This window comes from Pan paniscus, chromosome 2 (assembly GCF_029289425.2).
Source record: "Pan paniscus chromosome 2, NHGRI_mPanPan1-v2.0_pri, whole genome shotgun sequence".
NCBI lineage: Eukaryota > Metazoa > Chordata > Mammalia > Primates > Hominidae > Pan > Pan paniscus.
Genome location: NC_085926.1, coordinates 25,676,795 through 25,691,182, shown reverse-complemented (window position 1 = coordinate 25,691,182; position 14,388 = coordinate 25,676,795). Strand labels below are relative to the sequence as shown.

The window sequence follows — 14,388 nt, the reverse complement described above, 5'->3', positions numbered from 1 at the left end:
TGAAGAATATACAGGAAAATGCACAAATTATAAATGTACAGCTTAATGAATGTTTACAAATTTAACACCCATGTAATCGCCAACCAGAATAAGAAATAGATCACTGGAACCGTAGAAACAAGCGTGAGTTTCTTTCCCCACTGCCTTACACCCTCTAAAGTAATCATTATTCTGGCTTCTAACATCATATATTAGTTTTGCCTGTTACTGTGCTTTATAAAATGGAATCATATAGCACGTACTGTTTTGTATATAGCTTGTTTTGTGCAACTTTGTGTCAGTGAGATACATGTTGCAACATGTATGGTATGTTCTCATTGCTGTATAATTTATTGTATGAATGTAATTTTTCACTGTTGATGGCTATTTGGGTTATTTCTAGTTTTGGCTGATATAAATGGTGCTGCTCTGAACATTTATATTCACGTTTTCAGTGAATACGTTTAGGCATTTTGTTGGATGTATACCTAGGAGTGGAATTGCTAGGTAATAGAGTATGAGTATATTCAGCTTTAGTACATATTGCCAAACAGTTTTTCAAAATGGTTATGCCAGCTTATACTCTCACCAGCAGTATATGAAATTTTTCGACATCTTTGTGTACACTTGGTATTGTCTATCTTTTCATTTTAGCAGTTCTGGTGGCGTATAGTAGTATCGTGATTTTAATTTGCATTTTGGTGATGACTAATTATGTTGAATGCCTGTTCTTTAAACTTTTGGATATTCTCATTCTCTTTTGTGAAGTGCTTATTTAGGTCTTTTAAAATGAGATTCTAATGCATTTAAAAGAATGCTGTTACTTTTTTCCTCTCCAGATGAAAACTTTATGGAGTGGAGAAAATACAGAATTTGGGGAATTCAGCTGATGAAAGTGTTTATTTCTTGGTATATGCTTGCATGTATCTGATATTGGCTAGAAATTGCTGGTGGCATGATTACTGTTACATTAAAATTTATTTTAAGATACCACATGATTAATCTTCCAAAATTAAATAACAATGGAAATATAATTTCCATAGGTAGGTCCTAAAGTTAAGGGACTAGGTAAAAAACAGTGTGCTAGGCTTTGTAACAGGCATTAGGACAGTATAATAGACTGTCCTTTGCCCTTAGGGAGCTAAAGTTGAGTCACTGGAGAGCATTTAATAAAATGTTTAGGAAATTTGCAATGAAAAACGCTTGAAAGAAAAATAACTCATCACAGTATCAGTATCAAGCAGTTCCAAACAAATTGAAGTTGTATTTATCTACTTTTTATAAATTTGCCATTGTTACAGTTCATTTCTCTAGTAACAGAATATGTTTTAAAGGAGTGAATTATCACTAATAAATTTTATGTTTGCTTTTTAATTTATCCCATCGTCTGTAGCAGGCAGTTAAAAGTGTTGGTTCAGCCATAGGATTACAAGATCCAAATTCAACAAATAATTTAAATCACTGCCAATGCAGTGTGTTACAAGTATAAATCTAAATACAGCCAGTTAAAAAGAGCTAATTTAATTCGCAGCTGTGTTCAATTTAAAACATGGATATTATTTAGGTCTTCATTTCTTTTTATGCATGGGTGTGCTACCTCTTGCATGGCATGGAAGTTGATTAACTTTAAAAATATGAATTGGGTTGCATACCACATTGTTTTCCCTTTTGAAATTTTTTTTAAGTTTCTTAATTGCTGGAGACCATTTTAGGGCCATGGATTTAAAAAGAAATCATTTTTTCCTTTAGAAATGGATGTTTGTTTTAAAAGTAAATAGAAAAACATTAATCCTAAATACTTTTGGAATTAATCTTGCAATCAATTGGAAACAGAAGGAACATTGGTACTATCATTTCCAGAAAGAAAAGTTTTATTTTAATCTTAGAATTAAAATATTTTATAAAATATTAATGTTATTTTGGACTAGAATGCAAAGATTGCCTGGGATTTTAAGGTTAAAATACAAGCTTTTGTAATAATTTTACACATGCAGAAGACTGTTTCATGCTATACCTTTCAGCTGCTCTCCTAGCTTAGTGAATTAGGAAAGGACACTGAGGAAATGGTTGAGGACTCAGGATGAGAAAGAATCAAGTATGTGGAGAGTAGAAAGAACAGCATCCTAGACACAGGAAGCAGCATGTGTCAAAGCTGTGAGGCAAAATGAGCTGGACCTTTTTGAGGAACTAAAGGAAAAGTAATGTGATGTGAGTGTAGAAATGAAAGGGAAGAGTAACAGAAGATCTGGTTGGAGAAGCAAGCAGGGTGAACCATCACATAAGGCCCTGGTAGCCGTGGTAAAGAGCTTGGAGTTTAAGTCACTGAAGTGAGTTAAGCAGGAAAGTGACATATCCTAGTTTACATTTTTTCAAAAATCATTTTCATTGCTATGTGGAGCATGGATAGGAGAGGTAAGAGTTGAAAGCTGGGAGTCAGCTTCAGGAGACAATTGTAGAAGTCCAAGTAGGGGGATAGTGGTGGTGGTAGAAAAGAATAAAAATTAATGAATTCATTGAATGCAAAATCACAAAAATATAAGTCAGAGCTCATACTTCTTGTTTTTCTCTCTAGTAATGTTTAGAGTTATAATAACATCATACTGATTATATTTAATTTATAAAATAATTTCCAAATTTTCCAATGGCACTAATTTTTTCTTTTCAATTTTGAAGGATTCTCTTACCACTCTGCTTAGTAATTTCTCTTTTTTCTTTTTTACATCTTTCATAATGTTGAAAAACTAATTCTGCTTTCTTTTTAAGAGAAAAGAAACCTCGTTTATTCCCTGTGAAAATGAGAAGATTTCTAAACAGCTCCACCTTTGTTACAATATTGTGAAAGATCGTTATGTTCGAGTTTCAAATAACAATCAAACCATTTCTGGATGGGAGAATGGTGTGTGGAAAATGGAATCTATATTCAGAAAAGTTGAAACAGACTGGCACATGGTAACTTAATGCATAAAACCATTTAAAACTTTTGTCATTGTTTAAACAAATATAGATTGGCTTCATTTTTCAGTTGTGTAAAATATGAAAACTGATATATCAAACTTATTTTCAGTAATCCTATAACCTGGAAAAGAAAATTTGTCCCCAATATGTAATCAAAAGTCCACTAGAAATTCTTGCATTTATATCAAGGAAGTATCTGTTTTCATCAAAGAGGATGAATTTAATTCTTTCATGGGGAAAAATAATCAAATGTATGATCAATCCATATGACTGATTTTTGCATGAACATATATACATATATATTCTATTTGATACTGTATATATACATATATTGTGAATTAATTCCTTCACAGATGTGTATTGATTGCCCATTAAATACAGGCTATTTAGGGAGTATAATAGATTTAGTTCAAAGTTTCAGAAAGCTAAACATCTAACAGGCATTCACTTCAAAGAATGTGGATGATTGAGCAGCAATATTGGTTATTTCTTCTCTGTATCTTAAAAAAATAATTAAGTAGAGGTTAGGAATATAGCAGTTCATTTATACCAAGTTGCATATTATCGTCACATGCTATCAGTAACAAATAAGAGGCTTTGCTTTAAAACTGCCTGCTCCTTAGAAACACACCAAAATAAACTTAAAGCTATTCACATGACCTCAGTAGATCTGATCATATTATTGATAGATTTTCATAGGAATTAATTAACTTATAGGAAGCTTTTAAAGTTAATTTACCAAGATACTTGAGTGGGAACTTGTTCACTTGTAAAATATATTGGATAGATTAAAAAAGTGAGTCACATATAAACAGCTGCTAGTGTTTATGAGCATCTGTTACATGCTATCACTGTACTAGGCATTAATCAAATTACCAAAAACATACAGAGATAAGGTCTCTGCTTTTCTCTTTTTCAATCGTAAGTTTTTGTTCAAAAACTTATCTTGCTGCTTAAACATAGAAATACTCCATTTATATCACATTGTCTAATACTAAAAAAGTTGAGGTATTTTTGTATTAATAACTTACAGGATTATTCTAAATTTTGGAATTTTCTTCTTTAGCTAAAGAAATGCATAAAAATAGAGATAAAATTTAAAATTTCAAGATATCTGTAATTAGTTGTACAGTTGATGAGAGAGGATGAACATCTTCTAGAAGAGTATCCTTAGCCTAAGAATTTCTCTGAACAGAAAGCAAGATAGAATAAAAGGGTTTTTTATCGAATGACTAGTCTATACTTGCTAAAATGGAGAAAAATCATGTGTTTCCTCCTAACCAGCAATGTTAGTAAAGTAGTAATGATGGGGAAAATAGTGATGTGTTACAGAAGATGTGATATGCCAAGAAACAGAACTACTGTATGGAGTATGTCTTCTTTGTCTTATACACTCATTTGTTCATCAGCAAACTTGTACTGTTGTGCCAGGCATTATTCTCAGCTACGTGAACAAAAAGATGATTCCTGACCTCACGATCTAAAAGGGGAAGCCAAAGCATAAACCGCCATCTTAACCATGATGCAGAGTGCTATAATAAGGATATCAACACATTGCTATGGAAACAGTGAGGTGGGAGTAATTAGCTTTGGCTGTAGGAGTTGGGCAAAGCTCCACTGAGCAGACGACATTTGAGCTGGACACTGGAGGTTGAGTAGGTGTTCATCAGGCAAGGAAACAAAAAAAAAGGCATGGAGTACGTGGCGTGTTTCAAGATCTCCAAATAGAACATTTTAGCCAGAGAGGGGCTATAGTGTGAGAAAGATTTAAATAATGTAAATGATAGACAAAGGCCATTAAATAGAAAACACACCCCTATTCAAGTAAAGCTTATGCCTTGATATACTTTTATGAAGGGTACCATTTTTTTTAAGTTGAGTGAATTTCTTTCTAGCTACATGTATTTAGTATCAAATGAAGAAAAATACTAGAATCTTTACTTGTAGAGAGTGATAACTCGGAAGTAACAATTGTCATTATAACTTGAGTATTCCATCTAAATCAGTATTTCTGGTTCTGTACTAGCATGCCCCCAATTAGGGATTTTCTAGCTCTGTTGAATAGTAAACCTATTTCTCACCACACTTTTTCTCAGTAATCTCCAACCAGGTATCATGACAGATCACATGCAGCCTGCTTTCAGAGTTTTAGAACAGATTCTTTACCTCTCAAAGAGGTATCCTCCCAGGAGCACAAAGATTAAAATTTGCTATTTAGCAAATAACATTGTTCAGTAATGTCTGAATTGAAAAGAATATAAAAACTAAATCAAGAAGACCAGTACGATTTTTGGGAGGCAAGTGATAACACCTTGATAAAAGCAGTATTAATAGCTTCCTAACTAATCTCCATCTGTCCTAATCCTTTCAAAGCTGTGATCCATGCTCTCGCTAAAGAAACATTTACAAAAACTTAATCCTTAACTGAGTGCTCTTAGAGTAAGACATAGCTCCACGTCTTTTCCAAATCTGGTCCTTGCCTTCTTCTCTGGCTTTGCCTTGCACTGTGCTACCCCTTGCTCTCTGCATTGCAGATATATTGTCCCTTCTCCCTTCTTCACAGAACCTCCTATACTTCCCTTTTTTGATTAATTTATTCTTAACCCAAGCCTCACTCCGTCAGGTCCCAGCAAATTGAATCCATTTCCCTCTTTATAGATTCATTGTACCATATACCTCTCTTTCATGACATGTATTCAACAAATAGAAATGAAAATAAATTATTTGTCTCTTTCTCTAATAATGTTTACATTAGATTGTAAACAATTCTTAGGGAGAGACCTTGTCTTTTTCTACTCACTTTTGTACTCTCAGTATTCATATATCTGGCATAGTACCCGATACATAGTAAGTGTTTAGTAAAGATTGGTGAATGTAAAAATGTACGTGGCATAAATTCTGCATCACCCTAGGGCTATGTAGAGCACTGTAAGAACCTCACTTTGTTGAGTGTCCTTTGGATGGTCTTAGATACTTTTTGGTTTTGATGAGTTTTATCCCTCTCTTTGTCACTACAGTCATTTTAGCATTTTGGCGGGGTGAGGGGGCGGGTGCATGGCATTATGTCAAGAATTCATTCAGCACTCAGCAGATACGCACGTTGTCAAATATTGTGCTTGGCAGTCAGATGTAATGGTGAATTAAGAGGCAAGCCTCAAGGTGCGTATCAGCTGGTAAAGTGAAAGACATGTGGGTCAACTGTTTAGATTAATGGGGGTAAATGGTAGAAGAGTATGTGTTTGTTTATGATACTGAGAGAAAGAAGACAGAAACAAGAGCCACTAACACCCTGAATCTGAGTGAAAAAAACCTCATACTCCAAGTATTTTGTTTTGTTTTGTTCACTCTACAAGTATTTTGTTTTGTTTTTTTTTTCTGTTCTCTCTACAACAATCAACTCAGACCTCTGACCAAGTATGTGGAGGGGTGGGTTCCCCCAAATAAGCAAGCAAGCAATTCTGCAGCAGAACCAGCTGAGTGACCTCTAATCCAATCAATTCTAACATGATCTTCCTGGAGATAACATTAGATACCAAATGTTCAGGGCTTAGTCCCCAAGACTGTCCCCTCCCCACTTGAGATGCCAATCACAAGCTCCAGTTTGTTTTACCTGTGCTTCTGACCAACTGGCTATCAATCAGGTTCCTATGACTCTCTCCTTGGAGTCAGTTAATTTGCTAGAGTGACTCATAGAACTCAGGGAAACACGTTTACTGGTTTATTATAAAGAATATTACAAAGGATGCAGATGAAGAGATGCACAGGGCAAGGTATAGGAAGGCACATGGAGCCCCTCTGCCCTCCCCGGGTGTGCCACCCTCCAGGAACCTCCATGTGATCAGCTCTCCAGAAGTTCTCCAAACCCTGTCCTGATAGGCCTTTTATGGAGACTTCATTGGATTTTCATAACCATGACAACAATGTAGAAATATGATTGGACAAAAAGGGTGTGATCTGATACTAATAGCCTGACAAAACCCAGCAAAGCCTGTCTGTTCAGATTCTTCTTGGTCTCTCTGTGCAGCATTTCTACCTCCAGGGTATGGAACAGGACATTTTCTGAAATAGGGGTTTTATGACCCATAATCAGACAAGGTAGGTCAGATAAATTATTTATGGTCAGCTCCAAGAAAGCAAGTTGTGGGAAGATTAGAGTATATTTTTAGTTTCCATGGCCTGCCTTAGAAATAATAAAGGCTATGGGAGTTATGAGCCAGGAACCATGAATGAAAATCTGGAGATATATATGCACATATCATAATATCACACTGAGTCAGAGAAGGCCTTGCAGAAGAAGTAATATCTGAGTTGTCTTTTGGAGAGGAGGAAGAGGGAGAGTTTCTTAGTATGAGGACAGGATATGGAAGGGGAGGTTGTTTGGGGATATGAGAAATAGTGTCTTCAAAAGCACTGAGGTGAGAGACATCTGGTATATTCAGGAAAGAGTGAGAAGTAGAGAATATGGAGGAGAATAGTGAGAAATGAGACTAGAGAGGTAAATAATTGTCAGGTCCCAGAGACTTTGATTACCTTGCAATTATGTAATAGGAAACCATGAAAGTTTCCTATTACAAATGGAGTAAATTGGAAGTATACATGGAAATCTTAAAAATTCTTATCCAAATTCTACAAATGGAATAAATTGGAAGTATACACAGAAATATTTACAGTGGGAAGTACGAGTGGATTCATGTTTGATTTTCAAGATAAAATGGAATAACCAAAAACAAGACTCATTGCAAGTACCGGTTTACCAGCAACAATTTGAGATTCCTTGAAATACAGCTGCTTTGCTGGGTATCTGTGGGAATGATGGACTTCAGGGTGCCTGCTGTATGGTGAACTGAACTTGAGTGAATCTTAGCAGCCTAAGTAGAACAATAATTTTAAGAGTGTATTAAAGAAGAGCTTCAAACAATATAGTCCAAACTGAACCTCTAGGGAGCCATAGCAGCCTGACATGTAGTAATCAAAAAATCTTTGAGCAAAATCTTCTGTAGAATATTAGTTACATAAAGCCAACATGCAAATTGTTCTCAGTCCTGAAAATAGTGGTTACAGCCACAACCTAAAGACAAGTTCTATTTTTATACATTGTGAATAGTATGGCTTATGCCTAAACCGTAGACACACAGGTCTTGTTCTCACGCAAAGGTTGTATATGCTCATATGTGCTTACAGACATCAACAAGGAGCAAGGATGGGTCACTGGTGGGAGGAGGGGTTGGGTGGTATATATAGAATACAGGAGAAAACCTCCATGATTTCTGACTTTACTAGCACTCCTGCTGAAGTAGGATAGCAACACTCACCTTTTAGAGACCTACAGATTACAAAACCAAGCTTACAGAATGCACACAATAAATTTAAAAAAAATTTTTTTAAAGCCAACAGGCAAAAATATGTCTATCAAATAACTCACGATGTTAGGAACAATCAACAGTTGTAAAAAAATTTTTTTTCTCTAAACAAGTGAATGTTTGCTTTTTTTTTTTCCTTTTAAATAAATTATAGTTACTGATTGTGTTCATATTATACATAGATCGGACCAGAGTTGGAGGTTTTTTATAAATTCTATTGTTGTGGTACATTTTAATTTACTAAACTGAGTATACATATTCTTGGTAACTTTCTACCACCTCTAAAAATGAGTCTTTGACAGAATATATTGTGCAAAAAAAGAAGATAGGAATTTTCTGTATAAATAGGGTGTTTTATCTCCATATACTGTTCTTTAACATAAGAGACCTTTTTTATTTTGCTCATAGTATGTTTGAATGTTTAAACATTTAAGTATTAAATCATGAACTCTATCTTATTCTTTAACTTTCTAGAGTCTTAAAAGCTGATGATGCCTTTAGGACTGAAAATTTTAAGGCTTTAATAAATGCTGTCAGGCATGTTCAACAGCTACTATAAACCTTCTCTTAAACAGTTAAAACCACAGTTCTGACCCAGACCCACACAATATAATTAAGGCAGTTATTGGAGTAAGCTAGATTTGAAGTTAACCTAATTTCAGCCTATCATATTTTATACCCACTCTTTTGAGGGACATTTGAATCTAGTGAGCTCTGAAAATATACAAGATATAGAAGTGCATATTGAGAGATAAATTTGAGTATATCTGTTAATATTTATGTCTTAAGATTACTTTCCTTAAGTCTTTTAGTTCTTTTAATTCACCTTTCTTCCAGTAACCTCTCTGTTTGGCTCTTCTTTCCCAGATATCCCCCTTTGCTAGCCATTCCTTTAAAGGAGCAGTTAACCTGTGTGTAACCCAGATGCCTAATAGTTTAGGATGGGTGAAACTAATGACTCCCGGGGAACACTGGTGGAGTCCTGAGTCCCACATCCTCCTTACAAGCAGCTGTAAGAGGAGCATGCAGTAGGAACATATATGAACACCAGAGGATGTTATAGTGGTGTTGTCCAAACTTGAGTGGAGCAATTGACAGTTCCACATCTAGGTTTGTCAACAACAAATAACAGTTGGCTATACATATCTACTCTGAGTAGTTTAAGAACATTTTCTTTGAGAGTGATTGTTCAGTTGTTACATAATCTCTAACTCACTGATTCTAAAAATTTTCAGATTAAATTAATGGGCAAACCTGGAAGAAAAATAGCTATAGGTTGGTTGTCAAATAGATGGTGATTAGAATACTATTGGCGATTGATTTTTTTACTTGATGTGAGTAAAGACCAGAATACAGAATAGTACATGTAACAGGATATTCCATGGCAGATGTGTTTTATATGGTACTTTCAACTATTTGCCCCTGAGCTAGAGTATGAGTTAGATGTTTCTAAAAAGATCCAAGTCTAACATGAATATATATATATTTGTATACAGATCTTTAATACTTAATATTTACTAAATGTTTTTATTTTTATTTTTTTTTTAGACAGAGTCTCGCTGTGTCACCCGGGCTGGAGTGCAGTGGCACCATCCCGCTCATTGCAACCTCCGCCTCCCTAGTTCAAGCAATATTCATGTATCAGCCTCCCGAATAGCTGGGATTACAAGTGTGCACTAACATGCCCGGCTAATTTTGGTATTTTTAGTAGAGACGGGGTTCCACCATGTTGGCTAGGCTGGTCTTGAACACCTAACCTCAAGTGATCCGACTGCCTCAGCCTCCCAAAGTGGTGGGATTACCAGTGTGAGTGACTGTGCCCAGCACTAAATGCTTTTATGAATCCAGAAACTGCCCCCAGAGAGCTTATGATTTGATGAAGGTAGGTCAGAGTATGGGCACTATAAAGGAGTATAGTATAAAAAAATAAAAAGGAGCATTGGCAATTCAAGGTGGGATGAAATTGTGGAGGATTTTTTCTTTTCTTTTCTTTTCTTTTTTTTTTTTTTGAGATGGAGTCTTGCTCTGTCACCCAGGCTGGAGTGCAATGGCGCAGTCTCGGCTCACTGCAAGCTCCGCCCCCTGGGTTCACACCATTCTCCTGCCTCAGCCTCCTGAGTAGCTGGGACTACAGGCGCTTGCCACCACGCCCAGCTAATATTTTGTATTTTTAGTAGAGACAAGGTTTCACTGTATTAGGATGGTCTTGATCTCCTGACCTCGTGATCCACCTGCCTCAGCCTCCCAAAGTGCTGGGATTACAGGTGTGAGCCACCGTGCCCAGCCTAACTGTGGAGGATTTTTAAAGCTAATAGATTAGACTTAATGTAAGAACCAAGTACTTGCTGTACATTTCAGACCAGGCAGATGACATAAAGAGAGTGGGATTTTAAAACATTAATCTGATCAGAGCCAGGCACGGTAGCTCACACCTACAATCTCAGCAACTCAGGAGACTGAGGCAGGCGTTCAAGACCAGCCTGGGCACATAGTGAGACCCTGCCTCTAAAAAATTTTTTTTAATTAGCCAGGCATGGTAGTTGGAGGCTGAGACAACAGGGTCATTTGAACCTAGGAATTCAAGGCTGCAGTGAGCTATGATTGCACCACTGCATTCCAGCCTGGGCGACAGAGGGAGACCCTGTGTCTAAAATAATACACTTGAAAATAAAAATATAATCAGAACAATTGGAATTGTACAACAGTAGTCAATTGCATTAAGATAAGTGTAAAGTCCAAACTGTAGTAAGTGCAGTATTAGTGAGGAAGGGGTTTCTTTCCAAGAATTATTTCAAACAAATACATAGAATTTTGTGGGAATTCAGACGTAAGGGATGAACGACTGAAGCGTCAGAGTCTTAAGAGTTTGAGCATGGTTGAATAGAGTGACCTGTGAAAGACCAAGGCTGTGGATGTCAGTTTTCATGGCAATGTTTTGAGGAGTGTAGATAAAAGTATGAGAGGGGATGAGCTGGAAGCAGCCAGTAGGCTTAGATGCCTTAAATAGTATACATTTAATGTGCTAAAGGGCATTGATGAAGGAACAGGGAGCATGCTATTTAGAGAAGTGAGCATGGATATCACCTTTTAAACCATTAGTTAGCAATGGCTCAGGTATTTTCTCGATTTAGAGACTATAGCATACCATGTCACGCTAGGAAAGCGTATATGAAAATCCAGACTTACAAAAATTAAAGAATAGTTGCATTTAAAAGGATTCTTCATTTTCAGCAGGATTAGTCATAAAACTCGTTTTAAAGAGTTGAACTTCTTAATATAAAAGAATATGATTTACCAAAATTTGGTTAGAATGCAGTCCTTTAGAATTGCACTTTTTGGGGACATCTGCATTCAAATAATACCTGTCTTCTAGGGTAAAAGATGCCATGGGAAAAATTGCCAAAAAAAATGTTAGCAGTAAGAACCTTTTCAACAGGGAAAAGTTAGTTTTTAAATAACCACTTGTACATACTACCCTATGACAGTAATATTCTTCACTAAGTTTGTTTTCTATACTATTTCATTTTTTCTGACAGTTCCTTTCTCCCCATCCCTACTCCTTATAGGTATATTTGGCCCGAAAGGAAGGATCATCTTTTGCTTACATTTCCTGGAAGTTTGAGTGTGGGTCGGTTGGCCTAAAAGTAGATAGCATTTCTATTAGAACAAGTAGTCAAACTTTTCAGACTGGAACAATAGAATGGAAATTGCGATCTGATACAGCACGAGTAGAACTGACAGGCGGTAAGCATTTGCCTGGAGAATTAATCACGAAATATGTATTTACCACTCTGAAAACCAATTGTACTTATTTGAGATGTAGCTCTTTTTCGTACCTAAGTTATTAATACTATTTCAGTAAAAAAAAAGAAAAATTTAATAAAACCTGTGTGATCCCATTGTAACAGAAAGGCTGATGTTTTCTGTTGTGAAATACAAATGCAAGGAAAAAATCATTTCTTTGTTTCAAAGGATGCATTTCTTCCATAAAGAATAATTTGTATTTATTTTTAAGGGTTTATTTTAACTTATACATCAGCCTATATAAAATACATTTCAAAATGATCTGTGCTCTTTAAATTACCAAAAGCAAAATGTTAATTTTTTTTTTCCCTCTAACAGATAACAGTCTTCACTCCTATGCTGATTTTTCTGGTGCCACTGAAGTTATTTTGGAAGCAGAATTAAGCAGAGGAGATGGTGATGTCGCTTGGCAACACACCCAGCTGTTTAGACAAAGCTTAAATGACCATGAAGAAAATTGTTTGGAGATAATTATAAAATTCAGTGACCTTTGAGAACCTGAACATTATAGAAAAGCTGGCAATAATCAAGGACTTACTCAAGTAGTCTGTTGGTTCAGTGCATGCTTAGTTGGCAGTTACCACCCTGTGCTAGCATATTTCTTTTGCTAGCTATCCATCATGTAACCCTCATGAAAATTATCTTTATACGTGGACTATAATAAAATATTGAATTAAAACCTTTCTTCCATATGTGACTATAATTTGGAGTAAAGTCTTGTTGACTCAATATGGGATTTTAATCTAAAAACTGTAAGTATGGTTTTAAAAGTTAAATAATGATATTCATGATTAAATGCTATTCATGATTATGATAAAATCTTGGGCTTATGATAGTAATTTGACATTTTCTGATCAGCCATTCATTTCTTCAGAAGTGGTTAGAGTCTCCTAATATTTTTAATTAATGTGAAAGTACAGTAGCTCATAAATTATATAATGCATGAAAATTTATATGATTATAAATATTCAGGCATTTAAGAAATAAAATGAAGTATTTTGCCTTACATCATTTTAGTGGTTATTTTGGCTAAATAAAAATCTTTTTTCTAAACATTGAAAAATACTTGAATAGATATGAGTTATGAAAACATTTAACATTGACAACATAAACTAGGATACATTTTAAATTCCATAATACGTGGACATTTTGAAAATGCCTTACCTTTGAGTTATATTTTTATCTACCTCATTGAATAAAATATTCTTGATTTTGAAACTATGTAACTATATTATACAGTATATATTGTATCAAGAGGTTTTGTGTATATTCTGTATAACCTCTCAAATTAAGTTTAGTGAACATTTATTAAGCATTTATGTACAAAGCATTGTGATAGCACTGTGGAGGAAGCAGTGGTGAAAAAGACATAGCCCCAAGCCTCCAGATTCCTTTGTGATATTCTGCAAAGTGAGTTCTCAACTCTTTATACAAGAAAAAGACACACTCAAGAGTCTCACCCTGTGCCACTCAATAGAACATGACATGTGTTATAAAATATATAATAAGATCCTGAAACAAAGGTCTTATATTTATTCTTTTTTTCTTTTGAGAGATGAGATCTTGCTATGTTGCCTAAGATGCTTGGAACTCCTGGGCTTAAGCAACCCTCTCACCTCAGCCTTCCAAGTAGCTGGGACTACAGGCATGAGCCATTGCTCCCAGCTAATATTTGCTTTATAATTGCAGTAAAACTCTGTTGAGAATCATTTTTTGCTAAAAAGTTATATTTCAAAAGAAGTAGTTATGCATCTGAAATTATTAATATGTCTTGAATATAAGAACGTTTTCTGGAACTCTCAGACTCAAAATTTTAACCTATAGTGGCCAAGTACTTAAGATTGGAAGAACTTGACGCTTACCTGTCTTGTGGTGTCTGCTATTGGCACAGTGAGTATTTTGATGATCATATGGGCTAATCCTGTTAACCAGCATGAAAAAACCTAGAACTTTTCAAGCAGTTTTATAAAGATGGTAATAGAATGTAGGAACTCAACTGAATGGATGCATTCTAACTTTTACTGTGGCTTTAAGCAGAAAACATTATTCGAGTTCAAATGTTTTATGTTGTTATAGAGTTGAACTGTCAAAGAGAAAAGGTAGTTGCACCCTTTTTTTTTGGAATACTTTTCAATATATATACATATTTTTCATTTTACTTTAAGTTCTGGGATACAAGTGCAGAACGTATAGGTTTGTTACATAGGTATATGTGTGCCATGGTGATTTGCTGCACCTATCAATCCGTCATCTAGTAGGTTTTAAGCCCTGCATGCATAAACTGTTTGTC

At 35.2% G+C, this 14,388-nt stretch overlaps 1 protein-coding gene across 5 annotated transcripts in view; it reads left to right on the top strand.

Annotated features, from left to right (window-relative positions):
• NGLY1 (N-glycanase 1) overlaps window positions 1-12,777 on the top strand; it is a 64,218-nt gene extending 51,441 nt beyond the window's left edge. For 3 of the 5 annotated variants that reach the window (XM_024928238.4, XM_008951630.4, XM_034955991.3), the window contains 3 exons: window positions 2,743-2,928; window positions 11,861-12,038; window positions 12,417-12,777. In XM_024928238.4, coding sequence (XP_024784006.2) covers window positions 2,743-2,928; window positions 11,861-12,038; window positions 12,417-12,592 — 540 coding nt within the window. In that variant the 3' untranslated portion in view covers window positions 12,593-12,777. Of the gene's footprint in view, window positions 1-2,742; window positions 2,929-9,842; window positions 12,039-12,416 lie in introns of those variants that run through there. The other 2 variants (XM_034955992.2, XM_055109572.2) reach the window with 2 other exon arrangements.
• The last annotated feature ends 1,611 nt before the right edge of the window (window positions 12,778-14,388 follow it).